At 43.9% G+C, this 15,278-nt stretch overlaps 1 protein-coding gene across 2 annotated transcripts in view; it reads right to left on the reverse strand.

Annotated features, from left to right (window-relative positions):
* Slc39a9 (solute carrier family 39 member 9) overlaps positions 1 to 15,272 on the reverse strand; it is a 40,097-nt gene extending 24,825 nt beyond the window's left edge. For both annotated transcript variants that reach the window (XM_076921838.1, XM_076921839.1), the window contains exon 1: positions 14,212 to 15,272. In XM_076921838.1, coding sequence (XP_076777953.1) covers positions 14,212 to 14,307 — 96 coding nt within the window. In that variant the 5' untranslated portion in view covers positions 14,308 to 15,272. The remainder of the gene's footprint in view (positions 1 to 14,211) is intronic.
* Between the last annotated feature and the right edge of the window lie 6 nt (positions 15,273 to 15,278).

Below are 15,278 nucleotides of genomic sequence, written 5' to 3' on the forward strand. Positions count from 1 at the left end.
CTCTGTGTGCTCGTCTAGAGGACCACCTAAGTTTGATTCCCAGAACCCACATGGCTGCTCGAAACTATTTGTAATTCCAGTTCCAGAGCATCAGACACTTTCTTAGACATGCATGCAGACAAAACACTCATACACATAAATTATTCTTAATTGCTAACTGTGGGCTGGGAAGGTAGCTAGCAAGCATGAAGCACTGGGTTCTATCTCCAACACCACATAAAATTAGGCACTGGTACACATGTGCAATTCCATCAACAAAGTTTGAGCACAACAACAAAAATTCCTGGGAGCTGGAGAGAGGTCAGCAGTTAAGAGTGCTTGCTCCTCTGCCTGGGAAGTTTTGAATCTCAGCACCTACAGCAGAGACTTACGAACACTTGTAACTCCAGCTCCAAGGAGCCAGTAACTTCCTTCTACATTTGTGGGCACCCACACGCATGCACGCTCGCTCACTCACACACACATGCACACTTTTTAATTGCTAAGTTAACTAGAGACTATATAATATAAACAGCTCTAAATTTACTAACCACTGAAGCTCAGTTTCCTCCTCGTCAGGGTTACTACTAAAATCAACACAGAACTGGCATGTAATTCAGTATAAGCCATTACAATTATTGTGCTCTGGCTGAATCAGAGGGTGCAATGCCCTAAATGTCATCATTAAGATGGTTTCTCCAGGTGACGGTGGATCAGGGAGGAATTAGGGGCAAACATGATCAAAATACAGTGAATAAAATTCTCAAAGAATACAAATATTTTAAATATTTTAAACTTTACTTTATCCATATGAATGCTTTCCCTGCATGTGTGTATGTGCACCAGGTGCATGCCTAGTACCTGTGGAGGCCAGAAGGCAGCATAGTCCCCCAGGACTGGAGTTAGGGATAGTTGTGAACCACCTTGTGGCTGCTGGGAACCAAACAAGAACACATGCTGCAAGAACACTGTGCTGTCTTGCTAGCCCCTAAATATATTTTTTTAAAAGATGTTTTCTCCTTTGCTGAGTGGCTTTAAACACTGCACTTTAAGGTTCTGTAATTACCTGGAATGCTTTTCAGTCTATTGCTCTCTGTCATGTGCATTTATCTCCTCTCCTAGTCCCTACAGTCTGTCTGTCGACAGCTGAGGAAACTGTGGGACCCCTCCTGAGGCTCCCTCAACTCAAGTATGGGTTAATAATGTGTAACACTTAAGTCACAAAATAACATTTGAAAGATTTCATACAAAAATCAAAATTTCCAGTTCTGGAAAAATAGAAAGCTTTGGCAGTATCTGAGACTATGTATCAAATAACAGGGTTTTCAGTTCTTCACAGTTCTCATTACACCTAGGATTCCACAGCAGACACTAAAGGTCAGCTGCCATGCATTGTGGCACTGGACTGATTCTTAAGACATAGATCTTGCTATGTTGCTCTAGTTGGCCCTTCAAGGCTCAAGTAATCCTCTTGCCTCAGCCTCCAGCATTGCTGGAGCTACAGGGGCACACCCCTTTGCCCCAGTTAAACTGTTGGATCTTATGCCAGACCAGGGTGACTGCTCAGCCTTGGTGATGCTTCACTTTATGAACAATTAACTAGCTGTATCAGAGTCTAACCAAGAAAGAGAACCATAAAGTCATTTAAAACAGGCAAAGTTGAATATAAAGAACTTTAACAAGGGGCTAAAGTATATATTGTACACTTGTATATTCAGTATTAAAGAATATACAAGTAATAAATACAAGGAGTGGCTGCCACCCAAGGGCAGAGATAAGAGTACCTCAAAAGTAAATCAGAAGGCTGAGATCCAAACCCTAATGAAGAGGGCATGGCTGGGGTTCAATGAGTAGCAGCCATTTCCGAGTTACCACGCTGGTAGAATTCGCTGGAAACAAGCACTCCAGGGTGTTGGGAAAACGGTTCATGGATGTCTCACTGGAGACTGGTCCATAAAACACCCAAGAGGGGTCCCAATGGAAACTGATGCCTGCTGAGGGCCCCAAGAACCTAGACTGAACAGCTGGCTGCAGTGTGGGAGCTGGATGCAGAGAAGCCTACCCGGAGGGGCTAAGACTCCAGGCACATGGCAGGCCCTGCCAGGAATAGACACTGTTTGAGGAGGCTGGCATGCTAAAGAAATCAGTCCCAGAGAAACTGTCCAGGAGCCTGCTCAGCAAGTATGCCAGAACCAGAAGGGTAACACCTCTCTCATAATTTCTCCCCAGCTTCCTCTATTGACAAGGAGTTAACATTCTGCCAGCTGGCAAATGAAATATTTAAAGGTCTGGGTACATTTTTTTGCAGAGAAGATGATGAAGATTGAATTTGGAACAAAAGGCACTCAATTGGTATCTGGCCCAATAGTTTATGAGAAAAAAGCAGGAGCTACATGAGAACCAAGGGCAATACAGAGCAAACAAAATGCTTACTCTCAAGAGGTCTAACAAATCAGACTTGCTGGTTCTTTGGATTAACTAGGTTTCTGGACAGCCAAGTTTTAGACAGGAAAGGTGCCACCAATGCTCTTCACCCATTATTGTATAACTAGCGGTTGTCAAGTACTCAGTAATTCACACATTCCCTTTACATGTGTCAGCTCAGTTAATCCTGGCAACAATCCTATGAGGTAGGTACTTCTATTATCCCCACTGTACAGTTGGAGAAACTGAGACCTAGAAAGTAAATTTGCCTAGTCTCACATAGCCAGTAAATGGCAGAGCAATGGACCTATGAAGCCTAACCCCAGAGTTTATATTCTTAATCACTATGCTAAACTGCCTGCTGGCAAAACTCGTTTTATTGTTTAACAGGTTTTTTTGCTTTTAGCAAGTGTTCTCCCATTTGCCTGTCAAATGCATAAAGAAATGAAGCTGAGCCTACAGCTCGATGGAGAGCCCGGGATTAGCTAGTTTTTAATAAATGCATAGGGTCAAGGCAGCAAGGAGAACCTTCCATGATGGATGTAATCATCTGGACCTTGTCCTCCACAGCCCATATAACTGAGGCAGTTCTTCTAACCCAATAACCCAACTACTTCTGGCTCAGGAAACTGGAAATCAAACACTAATATTTAAGGGTAAGTGAGGAGCTTTCTGCTTTGCTTTTCTCTTTGTCCTCTTTCTTTCTCCCCTCCCCTCCCCTCCCCTCCTCTTCCTCTTCTTCCTCCTCTTCCTCTTCTTCCTCTTCTTCCTCTTCTTCCTCCTCCTCCTCCTCCTCCTCCTCCTCCTCCTCCTCCTCCTCCTCCTCCTCCTCCTTCTTCTTCTTCTTCTTCTTCTTCTTCTTCTTCTTCTTCTTCTTCTTCTTCTTCTTCCTCTCTCTCTCTCTCTCTCTCTCTCTCTCTCTCTCTCTCTCTCTCTCTCTCTCTTCTGTATCGCCCTGGCTAGCCTGTAACTCACTCCACAGATCAGGCCAAGCTTGAACTCACAAAAATCAACCTGCCTCTGCCTACCATGTGCTGGGACTAAAGGCTTGGGCTACCATGCCTGGCATTCTTTTCTTTTTAAAGAGAGTTCCTAATATGCACACCTGAATGGCTTTGAAGTCAAATCTGCCTTTGAACACCCATCTCACCTGGGATGAAAGGGATGCAGTACCTCACCCTGCAGAGGCTTCTGAAATTCCACCATAGGGTCTAAGTACCACACTCACATTTACACTATCCTTTATTACCTGGAATTTCAAATGGAGCCCTAGTGGATGTTAAATCTCATCATTCAAAAACAGCCTCATTTCTAAGTTCTTCAATTATGGGTTTGGAGATATGGCTCAAGGTTTGTTAAAATGAACATCTGAGTTCAGATCTTTAGCACTTATGTAAAAATTTAGGAGTGATGGTGTGTGTCTGTAGCACCAGCTCTTGGGCAGAGACAGGTCAATGACAGGAAGGGAGCCTTGCTGACCAGCCAGTCTAGCTGAAAAAGGCAAGCTCCATGTTCTGTGAGAGACTCTGCTCTCAAAAGTGAAGTAGCCACTGAGGAATACAGACAGACAGACAGACAGACAGACAGACAGACAGACAGACAGACACATACACACACTTTTCAATTAGAAATATTCTCAATAGGTTTTTCTCTTCTTCCCTTTATAAAGATACTACTTTTAGCACCATAAAAATGGAATATGATTACATAGTGAAGATACCGAGTTGAAACTGATATTAGTTCAAAACGTAACTACTTCAGATTCTAACTGGGCAGGTGTTATAGGCATCTGAGTCTTGCACACATACAAATGTTTATTAGGGGGTTTAAAGTCTTACTACACCAACTAAGACCATGGCAGGAGAGAAACTGGGAAGGTTCTCTGTTCTTGGTCTTGAGATGCTCTCGATTTAGTAGGTGGAAAGAACTGACTTAAACAGATCCTTTCTCATGCCATCTTTACAGTGCTCATCAAGAAAGCAATGTCATACAGTGGATAAACACTATGACACTGGGAATCAAAGTCTCTTGTCAGCAAAGTGTGTGGCTTCTCCTGCCAAATTAGTTATTTGTAAAGCTTCACTGACACTATCTCTGGATCTTATCCTGAGGCTTAAATAAGACAATGCACACCCAGTGCCTGATACATAGGAAGAGCTCAAGAAATACATGCCAGGGCAGTGGCGCACACCTCCTTGATTCTGCCATTCAGGAAGCAGATGCAGGTCTCAGTGAGTTCCAGACCAAGCATATATATCGAGGACCCTTTCTTAAGAAAAAAAAAAAAAAAAAAAAAAAGAAAAGACTATTTTTATTATGCAAGTAGACTTTAATTATGCATATCCATATAGCATCTTAAAGAAATAAATTTTTCATAAGAATATTGGATCTAGCGAACCGCCGGTGGCTCGGCCCTTAAGGCGCCCGCCCGCAGAGGGCGCAACATCTCTTGGTGCGCGGGTTCGAGTCCCGCCGTGTCCCGTTTCCCCGCGTCTCGTGGGGAAAAAAAAAAAAATGGATCTGATTATATCCTAGTTTGGTCTTACTTAGTTTATCAGCCACAGAGCCTTACAAAATAATCATCTGTAGTTCTGATCTGAGGAAACACATTGCTACTGGCTGCTTTCCAGATGAGGATAAATCTACTGAGGTAATATTTAAAGTCTTATAACTCAGAAATGAAATTCAAAAGAGGGGGAAAAGCTACTGCATTCTCATAAAGGAATAAAAGAATAAGTAACCAGACAATGCAAAAAGTCCTTGAAATGGCAGTTGGTCAAACCTACCTTAAAGGGGACCAATTGCCAAAGAAAATGCAAACTGAACAAATCTGTTCTTTAAACACATAGCCTTTTATTTGGTGATAAGCCAAAATACCCACAGAGACACCTATTTTGAATGAATCACTTATTATAATCAGACACAAAAGAAAACTCCAAAATGTGAAAGGACAAAACAAAGCTTAACACTAATATTTAAATAAAGAAAGAGAAAGAAACTTGCATACTAGGAACACTGCCACCAAGTAGGGAAGCTACAGGGCAAGCCTGGCCTCCCCAGCCATCACCAGCCCTCTGCAGTACAAATAAATGCTGGAGACTGTCTGTGAGGGTGAAGGAGATGAGAGGGAAGCTCCCTCATTATCACAAGTTTGTTACCACAACAAGTCATCACAGAGGGTTAGGGAAATGGAGGGGAAGAAGTGTAGAGAAAAGACCAACCAAAAACTAAGCACATATGAAAAGCCAGAAAGAAACAGAATTAATGGCAAGCTAATTTTAAAAAAGTTTAAATGGCAGTCCCTTATGAGGATAAAGTTACTCTTCAGAAACCATAGGACAGGGTGGCACCCTAAATAGTTTTATGCCAACTTGACACAAGCTGGAGTTATCAGAGGAGGGAGCCTAAATTAAGAAAATACCTCCATAAGACTGAGCTGTAGGCGGGCCTTTAGGACATCTTCTTAATTAGTAGTTGATGTGGGAGGGCCCAGCCCATTGTAGGTGTGGTACTACCTCTGGACAGGGTGACCCTGGGTTCAATAAGAAAGCAGGCTGTTGGCTGGAGAGATGGTTCAGAGGTTAGGAGCATGTGACTGCTCTTCCAGAGGTCTTGAATTCAATTCTCAGCAACTATATGGTGGCTCATAAATATCTGTATGTCTTAGTTAGGGTTTTACTGCTGTGAACAGACACCATGACCAAGGCAACTCTTATAAGGACAACATTTAATTGAGGCTGGCCTACAGGTTCAGAGGTTCAGTCCATTATCATCAAGGCAGGAACATGGCAGCATCCAAGCAGGCATGGTGCAGGAGGAGCTGAGAGTTCTACATCTTCATCTGTAGACCTCTAAGAGAAGACTCACTTCCAGGCAGCTAGGGTGAGGAGGGTCTTAAGCCCATGCCCAAAGTGACACATCTACTACAAGAGGGCCACACTCCTAACAGTGCTATTCGCTGGACCAAGCATATATAAACCATTACATTCTACTCCCTGGCCCCCATAGGTTTATTCAAACACCAGAGTCCATGAGGGCCATACCTAGCCATAGCATAGTAAAAAAGTACATTTAGTCTAACTTCCAAAGTCCCCATAGTCTATAACAGTCTCCATAATGTTTAAAGTTCAAAGTTCAAAGTCTCTTCTGAGATTTATCCAATCACTTAATTTTAATTCCCAAAACAAGACAGGAAGCCAGCTGGGCAATCTCCAAACTCTGCATCTCCAAGTCTGATGTCAAAACGGTCTTCAGACCTCCAACTCCTTTTTCATCTTTGTTGACTGCAACAAGCTTCTGTCTCCTGGGCTGGTTCCACTCCCTGTTAGCAGCTTTCCTCAGCAGCTAGCCTATGGCTCTGGCATTTCAAAAATCTTGGGGTTTCCAAAGCAACTTCAATGTTACAGCTTCTTGTTTCAATGTCTGGGAATCCACACACGATCTTCTGGGCTCCTCCAAAGGGCTGGTGTCACTTCTCCAGCTCTGCCCTCTGTGACAGTCTAAGCTCAGGTTGATCCACTCCACTGCTGCTGCTGTTCTTGGTGACCATCTCATGGTACTGGCATCTCCAATGCACTGGAGTCTTCTGCTGCAACTAGGCTTCACCAATCGCCTCTCATAGGCTCTCTTCATGACCCCTTCAGTCCTGGGGCATCAATTGCAAATGAGGCTGCATTTTCACCAATGGCTTCACATGATCTCTCACAGTGCTAAGCCTAAGCTGTTCTTCATAACCCCTTCATGCCTTCAAAACCAGTACCCCGTGGGTGACTCTTAAACATTACCAAGTACAGCTGCTGCAGGAGGTACAACCTTGGCTATCTCTGGAACACAGCTTCTTTGTGATCTCAAAAAACACTTCCCAGAAAACTTCACCTCAGTGATGCTGGTCTCTTCTTAATCACCACTAATTTCTTTAGGACCAGCTAGCCAGCATCAACTGTCGCAGTAGTCTCGTCTATTTTAGAAAGCCAGAGCCACACGGCCACACTCCACAGGAGTGGCTGAGAGTTCTACATCTTCACCTACAGGCCTCTAAGAGAAGACTCACTTCCAGGCAACTAAGGTGAGGAGGGTCTTAAGCCCATACCCACAGTGACACACCTGCTCCAACAGGGCCATACCTCCTACTAGTGCCACTCCCTGGAGCAAGCATATAGAAACCATCACACTGTAATAAGATATGATACCCTCTTCTGGTGTGCATGATATACATAAAATATGTGAATAAATAAACCTAAGAAAGCAAGCAAGCAAGCAAGCAAGCAAGCAAGCAAGCAAGCAAGCAGGCTGAAAAAGCCAGTAAACAGCACACCACACCCCCATAGCCTCTGCATCAGCTCCTGCTTCCAGGTTCCTGCTCTGTTCCAGTGCTGACCTCCTTCCCTTCAATAACAAACAGTGATGTGGAAATGTAAGCCAAATAAACCCTTTCCTCCCCAAATGGCTTTGGTCATGGTGTTTCATCATAACAATAGTAACCCAAACTAAGACAGGTGGGATACCTCTCTAGCAATGGTTGGTCAAGGAGGCCTCTGAGAAGACCCCCAAACAATAAAAGTGTTTGTCATAGCTGTTGGTTGCCCACCAGAACTAGATGACAGCATATACTTTGGTTGTAGGAACATATAAATCAGGCTGGAACTGAGCTGGAAGCTTCCTCCCGTTAGCTCCTACATGATGCTGCAGGGGAGACTCATCACTGATTATTAACCTTGTGTGCTACCATCAACCAGACAGGCAGGAAATACTCACTGGTGCAATAGTGGCAAGCCAGTAACCAACTACTCCCTGCTGAGTTAAGACCTTCTCCAGAGGAAGGTAAATGTACATTCGGTACTGTAAGCCTGCTCAAAAGCCATGGGTGGGTATGCCATAAGCAGTAGTGGAAAAGCTACAGCTATTGTTTTGCTAGATGGACATAATGTACCCATTAAGTTGCTAACTAAATAGTTATGTTTATACCGATAAATTTGCCTGCTGTTAGCTTTAGTCAGAAAAGTTCCTTTTAGCCATCAGTATTCAGTGGTAACTACAGAAAGTCTTAACTCATCAAAGTGCTGAGAATAAGAAACTGCTTGGTGACCTGCCATAAATGGGACTTTTCTATCACCTTCTTCAAAGTTCAGGAAGCATCAAGGAAGACAGGGTAGAAAGAAGTGAAGAGCAGAGGAAGGAGTGGAATGAGGTAGAATGCTGCTTTCAGAACATCACAGCTCTTGATCTCAATGCAGCTGTGATTACCAGCACAAAATGGGGCCTGTCAACATCCTGTCATGTAAGGGAAAAGAGCTCATGAGCCACCCCTCCAAAGCTAACGCCTGTAGAACCTATAAGAAGATAATGGTAGCTGCAGGAGGGGGGGCTCATTAGCCATAGCCCTCCTTGTCTATTTATCTAAAGAGAGTTGATGCCAGCAGGGGAGGAGAGAAATTTCAGTGGTACAGTTACAAGAGTAAGGAGTCCACCACACTCCTGCTAATAACCTCTCACTCAAATCCTGTAACCAATTCCAATGAAACTCACTGGGTCCTCAAAATACAAATATGCAAATAAAGACATAAAGACATAAGAGTAGGTAGAGGAGGGACTAGGTAGGAGAGGCAGGGGGTCAGAGGGAAAGAAGGAGAACAAGTAAGGGCAACTGGGTACATATGATAAAAGGCATATGCATGCATAAATAGCCCATAATGGAACCCACCATCATGTCTAATTAACACATTCTAATAAAACTAAATTTTAAAAGTGTATATCAGGCTCTCTGCTTCTCCCATTCCAGAAACAGCTGCATCTTCTTGTGCAGTGCTAGCCTCATTTCTGAAACATGATGGCCAGGGTTAGAGTGAACAGATTTGGCCTTAGTGGGCACCTGGTTACCACTAGTGCCTTTACCTTTGGCAAGGTGGATTTTTTGCCTTCGTGGACCTCAACTACATGGTCTATTTGCCCAGTGAGACTCCACCCACAGAAAGTTCCACAGCACAATAAAGGCTGAGAACAGGAAACTTGCCATCAACAAAACAATCTCCATCTTCTGAGAGAGAAATTCCCACCAACATCAAATGGGGTGATGGTGATGCAGAGTATGTTACATGGAGTCTACTGGTATCTTTATCACCATGAGGAAGGCTGAGGCCCACTTGAAAGGTGTCACCATCTCTGCCCCTTCTGCTGATACCCCCATGTTTGTTTGTATTGGGTGTGAACCATGAGAAGTATGACAATTCACTCAAGATTGTCAGCAATGTTTCCTGCACCACTGATTGCTTAGCTCTCTGGCCAATGTCATCCATGACAACTTTGGCATTGTAGAGGGATTCATGACCACAGTCCATGACATCACTGCTACCCAAAAGAGTTGTCAACGGAAAGCTATGGCATGGTGACTGTGGGGCTACCCAGAACATCATCCTTACAGCCACTTGCCAAGGCTGTGGGCAAGGTCATCCCAGAGCTGAAGAGGAAGCTCAGTGATACTGTCTTCTGTGTTTCTACATGCAATGTGTCCACCATGGATCTGACATGCTGCATGGAGAAAGTTTCCAAGTATGATGATATCAAAAACGTGTTGCAGCAGGCAAAGGACATCCTGGGCTGAAGTAAGGACCAGGTTGTCTGCTGCGATTTTAACTTTCATGCTCACTCTTCCAGCTTTAATGCTGGGCTGGCTTTGCTCTCAATGACAACTTTGTAAAGCTCATCTCCTGATATGACAATGAATATGGCTACAGCAACATGGTGGTGGACCTTATGGCCTACATGAGTAAGAAATAATAAGCTTTGGACTACACAACCAGCAAGAACGTGAGAAGAGAGGCTCTCTGATGTTGAAGAGTCCCAAACCAGCTCAGCCCCCAACACTGAGCATCTCCCCTCACAATTTTTACTCCAGAACCCCAGAAGGAAAGGGCTCAGAGAACCTCACTCTCCTGAATACCACCAATGAAGTTCACTGCATTCTACCCCCAAAAAAATTATCAATCAAATGATAATCTCAAATGAGGATCTCACAATGCTTTATAAGCAGTGCTGAGAATCCTCCCTCACATTTTCCAATGACCTTATGTCCTTGTGTGCTAGGCCTAGGTTAAGCTGATTGCATTCCATCCTTACAACAGCCTGTAAGACTAGCACAGATGGGATCTGGGGATAGAATGAGGCTCAAACAATACCACTGATGTGGGTCGGTGGTGTTGTTTTAAGATTATAATAGTTACATTTCTCTCTTCCCTTTCTTCCCTCCAAATCCTTCCATACCTCTCCTTGCTCTCTTCAAATTCACATTTTTTCATTAATTGTTATTGCATGTATATATGTATAAACATGTATATTTTGAAGTATAACCTCCTCAGTCTGTATAATGTTGCTTGTATGTATGCTTTCAATACTGACCATATGGTATTGAATAACCAAGTGGTGTGTATTCTTTCTTGTTTTACTTTTTGAAACATGGTGTCTCCAGCTCAGGCTTGATAGAAACTCACTATGCAGCAGACACTGGGCCTCAAACTTCCTGCTTCAGTCTCTGAGGGTTGGGACTCCAAGCTAGCCCTGAAGATACCCAGTGAACTGGTGTCTCAGTCCCTCTGAGATTGGTGGTTAGTCAAACCAGGCTCTAACCTCATCCCTACAGCAGCACTATCCTTGTTTGCCTACTACAGACTCAGTCTCTACAGAGGAAAGCTCAAACTGCTCTCTCACAACACAAAAGCCCCCAAGCTCAAAGTCTTCAGAAACTTTTTTTTTTTTTTTTGGTTTTTCGAGACAGGTTTCTCTGTGTAGCCCTGGCTGTCCTGGATCTCACTCTGTAGACCAGGCTGGCCCGAACTCAGAAATCCGCCTGCCTCTGCCTCCCAAGTGCTGGGATTAAAGGTGTGCGCCACCACCGCCCGGCCAGAAACTTTTGTAACAATATGATTACTACAATTTCAGGAATAATTCTGTGTCTGCTGACTCTAATAACAATATTGGTGGGACTGTGTTTGCTATGCCTTTTTTTCCACTTCATTTCATTTTTGCAAATGCATTGGTTTGGATTTGAATGGAAATTTAAAACAAAAGTAATCCTCAGGCAATCAACCTAAAATCCCACTCTGGCCTTCTTTATCTACTTCATTCATCCATCAGGGCAGCCGATGAGTGTGAACTGGGTAGAGTGGATTCAGTCTGCTCCCACAGCATTGTTACTAACTGCCAAAGAAAACTGCTCCTTAGCAACCAAATCTAAAACACAAGATGCCACCCAGGACCTCAAAGCGAGCTGTGGCCTCCTTACAAGTCTAGTTCACTTCCCCATACGCTGAGAAATTGGCATCTTTGTTACCATAGTTACATATAATTGATTTCACAATTAAAGATTTTCTTCTTTGTTTCATTAATCAAAAATTCATGAAGGTACAGGTTCCAGGCCTAAGGGTAAAGAAAAAAAGCCATCCACGAAGAAAGGCGGTGCTCAGGTGGGGAGAAAGTGAAGGAAAATCATGTCATGCCCTTTCTAGTGGTCAGATGTAACAAGTAGACTGCTCCAGCAATTTTTTTTTTTTTTTGGTTTTTCCAGACAGGGTTTCTCTGTGTAGCCCTGGCTGTCCTGGAACTCACTCTGTAGACCAGGCTGGCCTCGAACTCAGAAATCTGCCTGCCTCTGCCTCCCAAGTGCTGGGATTAAAGGCGTGCACCACCACTGCCCGGCGCTCCAGCAATTTCTAACACTAATGCTGTAAGAACTGAAGGCTCCTTCTGTCAGCTGACTTCATTTCTGCTCTGAGAAATCCTTTAGAGAAGCACAAAGGTGCACACCTTTAATCCCAGCTCTAAGGAGGCAGAAACAGGGGGACCCCTGTGAATTTGAGGCCATCCTGGTCCACAGAGTGACTTTAGAACAGCCAGGGCTACACAGAGAAACCCTGTCTTGAAAAACAAACAGCTGGTCAGTGGTAGTGCATGCCTAGTTCTGGGGAAGATGCTCTCTTCTGGCCAGGCCTCTAAGGGCACCAGACACACACAAGCTGCACAGATACCCATACACACAACACACACACACACACTTTAAAAGAAAGAAAGAACAAACAAAAACCACATTATGTTAGAGAATAATAGGAGGCTCAGAAAGCCTAGGCAAGAAAGTAACTCAAAAGAGAGGTTTCAACCGTCGTCAAGGACTGACAGATCACCTGCTTGCCAGCTCTATCCAACTGCTACCTTGACAGAAACCAGGAAATAACGGTAACAACTTAAATACACTAACAGTAATTCTGTGAGCTGGATTTGTCCACATGCTACGTAGTATGCACGGTGGACAGCAGCTGAAAACGGCTCTGACTCAGAGTATCTCATTCCAAGATACTTGATGAACTTTTTCAAGTTACATAGCCTGTTTTCTTGTCTGTAATATGGCTGAGTGAGTGTGTTGTTAGGGTTTTGTTTGTGTCAGTGCTAGGAACCAAATTTGGGCTTTGCATATTCTAGGCAAACACTACCATTTGGCTATACACCAGGCCTTTCAGTGAGTCATGTTACATAATATATATAATTCTTTTAAAGTGTTATGGTTAGGGGCAGGAGAGAGAGCTTAGTGGTTAAAAGCACTAAGTGATCTGTCAGAGGACCCAGGTTCAATTCCCAGCACTCACATGGTGGCTCACAACACTTTAGAACTCCAGTTCTAGGGGACCCCAAAACTTCTTTTGGCCTCCAGTGATTACATGTGGTACACAGACATACATGTAGGCAAACCATCCATAAATAAAATAAAACTAACTTACTGTGGGCACAGGTGAAAAAGGAAATAGAAAAGGAATGCACACAAGCCGAGGTGAAGCCTCCTCCTGTCTGGCTGGAGGCTCTGTCTCTCATCCTTGCCTAGGTTCACCACCCTTTCCACCACAGGCTGTTTCTTTACCATCCATGCCTTTCTGTCACAATCCCTCTGAGGCCTACCTCATGCCTCATCTTTCCTCTGAGGAAGTTAGTCCTTGCAGGAATAGAACTGAGGCAAGGGTGGGTTTATTCTACTACTGATCTTGAGGATGAAACCGTGGAATTCTCTTGCATGGAGTAGTTTTTTCCCTAAACCTTTGAGCACTGTGCACCCAGGGAACTCTGATGATCTAAAGAATAGATGTGTGTATCTTTTCTCCCCCTCTGATAACCTCTGTTTAATGGATGACAACCTAACAAATAGCCCAAAGTGCGTCCTGCATTGTAGACCAGGTTTGGCCTTGAACTCAAGAGACCTGCCTTTGCCTCCCCAGTGCTGGGATTAAAGGCGTGGGCCACCATGCCCAACAAAAAGTTTATCTCTAAACAGATTTGAAAATAATCTCAGAATATCCATTCCAGTCCTTGGCTTCTTTGAAAGAAAAAGTTCACAACAACCTACTCTATTTTTTTCCTCATACTGATTGTAGTGCTGACATCCTAAGATTTCCTCCAAAAACATTCATGATTTTTCTCTAGAAATTGTTATACTGATTTCACCTCAGAGAAATAATAGTCTCCACTTGGCTTTAACTGATATCTTGATTTCTTGAAACCTCCAGGAATCATCAGAAATGTAACTGTGGCTCCTGTCTTTAGAAAAATGCAGAGTCCCAACTTTTAGGGTTCATGGGGTATATAATTTTCAGAGGTTTCTAAACACTCTAGGCTGAACGTGAGCTTTGTTTCTTCTACTGTGAAATGTTACATCTTTTCCTTAAGGAGAACTTAGAGCTGAGAGACAGCTTCTTTGCAAATATCACTAGGTCTAGCACCATTCTAACGCTTGGCAGAAAAAAAAAAAAAAAGAGAGAGAGAGAGAGAATTTCTTACCTCTGAGAAATTAACAGCCAAAGGAATGATTCCAGCCACGTAACATCCCACCAACATTGCCAAAGACAGCAAACTAATGGAGAGAAAGTCATCCATTCTGCCCTCTACCACCAGGCTTTAAAATTCCAGCAGTTTCAAAAGGCGCTTAGGCTGTTTAAACTTGTGGTCTTCAAAAAAAAAAAAAAAAAAAAAAAAAAAAACAGGGGAATTTCCCCAATTCTTTCAGTCTTGCCACCAGCTGGTGTTTTTAGGAAACACGCCGCTCTTTTAAAAAGCAAGCTCCTTTTGCTGATATTAGCACCAGAGAAAACTTCGCGCAATCTTAGGTACTTGGTTGTCAGTCACTGGGATTCCGGTCGGTAACAGATGGAGAAATTGTGCGAAAAGAGATCTCCTCGATCGTCGGAATGAGGGTGACACAACGACCCACTCCCCTAGACAATGTCCTTGGTAGCAGCAGGAAAGAGATACACCCAAGTGTCTTCTCCACACGCGGTACCTGTTCCCAGGGGTGGCACCGCAGGTGATACGCCCCCAGGGAAGGGACCAGCCCACCAGTCCCAGCAAACTACCTTCCGAGTCTACAGTCGGGCAAAATGTCCTGCAAGTCTCTAACAATGGGCCGGAGGATTCAACAGCAAAGTCGATACGATGCTGTCTCTGCCCTGCACCCGGTGCTACCCAGGGTACTTCCCTCAGCCAGGCCCTGACCCTGAGTCTCCAATACTACAGCAGCCATGGCCGCCAAGTGGCACATCTTCATTACTCCCACTTCCGGATTGTCTCACCGCCTCCTCTTTAGTAGGGCACTTCCGGGTTACAACCGACCTATAGGCCGGGGTCCTTATATTGCCGCCATTTTTTAGAAAAGCTAAAAAACGGTGATTGGTGTCGCTGTTGTATTCCCCATCACTTTAGCTACCTGTCTGTTAATTAAAGTACAGAAGGCAGCACCCCGAAGCAAACTGTTCTTTCTAAAGCTGCGAAAGAGTCTTTTACACGTCTCGGCGCCCTTACCCAAGATGGTTGAAACAGAGTCAGTATCCACTCTAGAAACCGGAAATGTG

The sequence above is a fragment of the Arvicanthis niloticus genome, chromosome 23 (genome assembly GCF_011762505.2).
Source record: "Arvicanthis niloticus isolate mArvNil1 chromosome 23, mArvNil1.pat.X, whole genome shotgun sequence".
Classification (NCBI taxonomy): Eukaryota; Metazoa; Chordata; class Mammalia; order Rodentia; family Muridae; genus Arvicanthis; species Arvicanthis niloticus.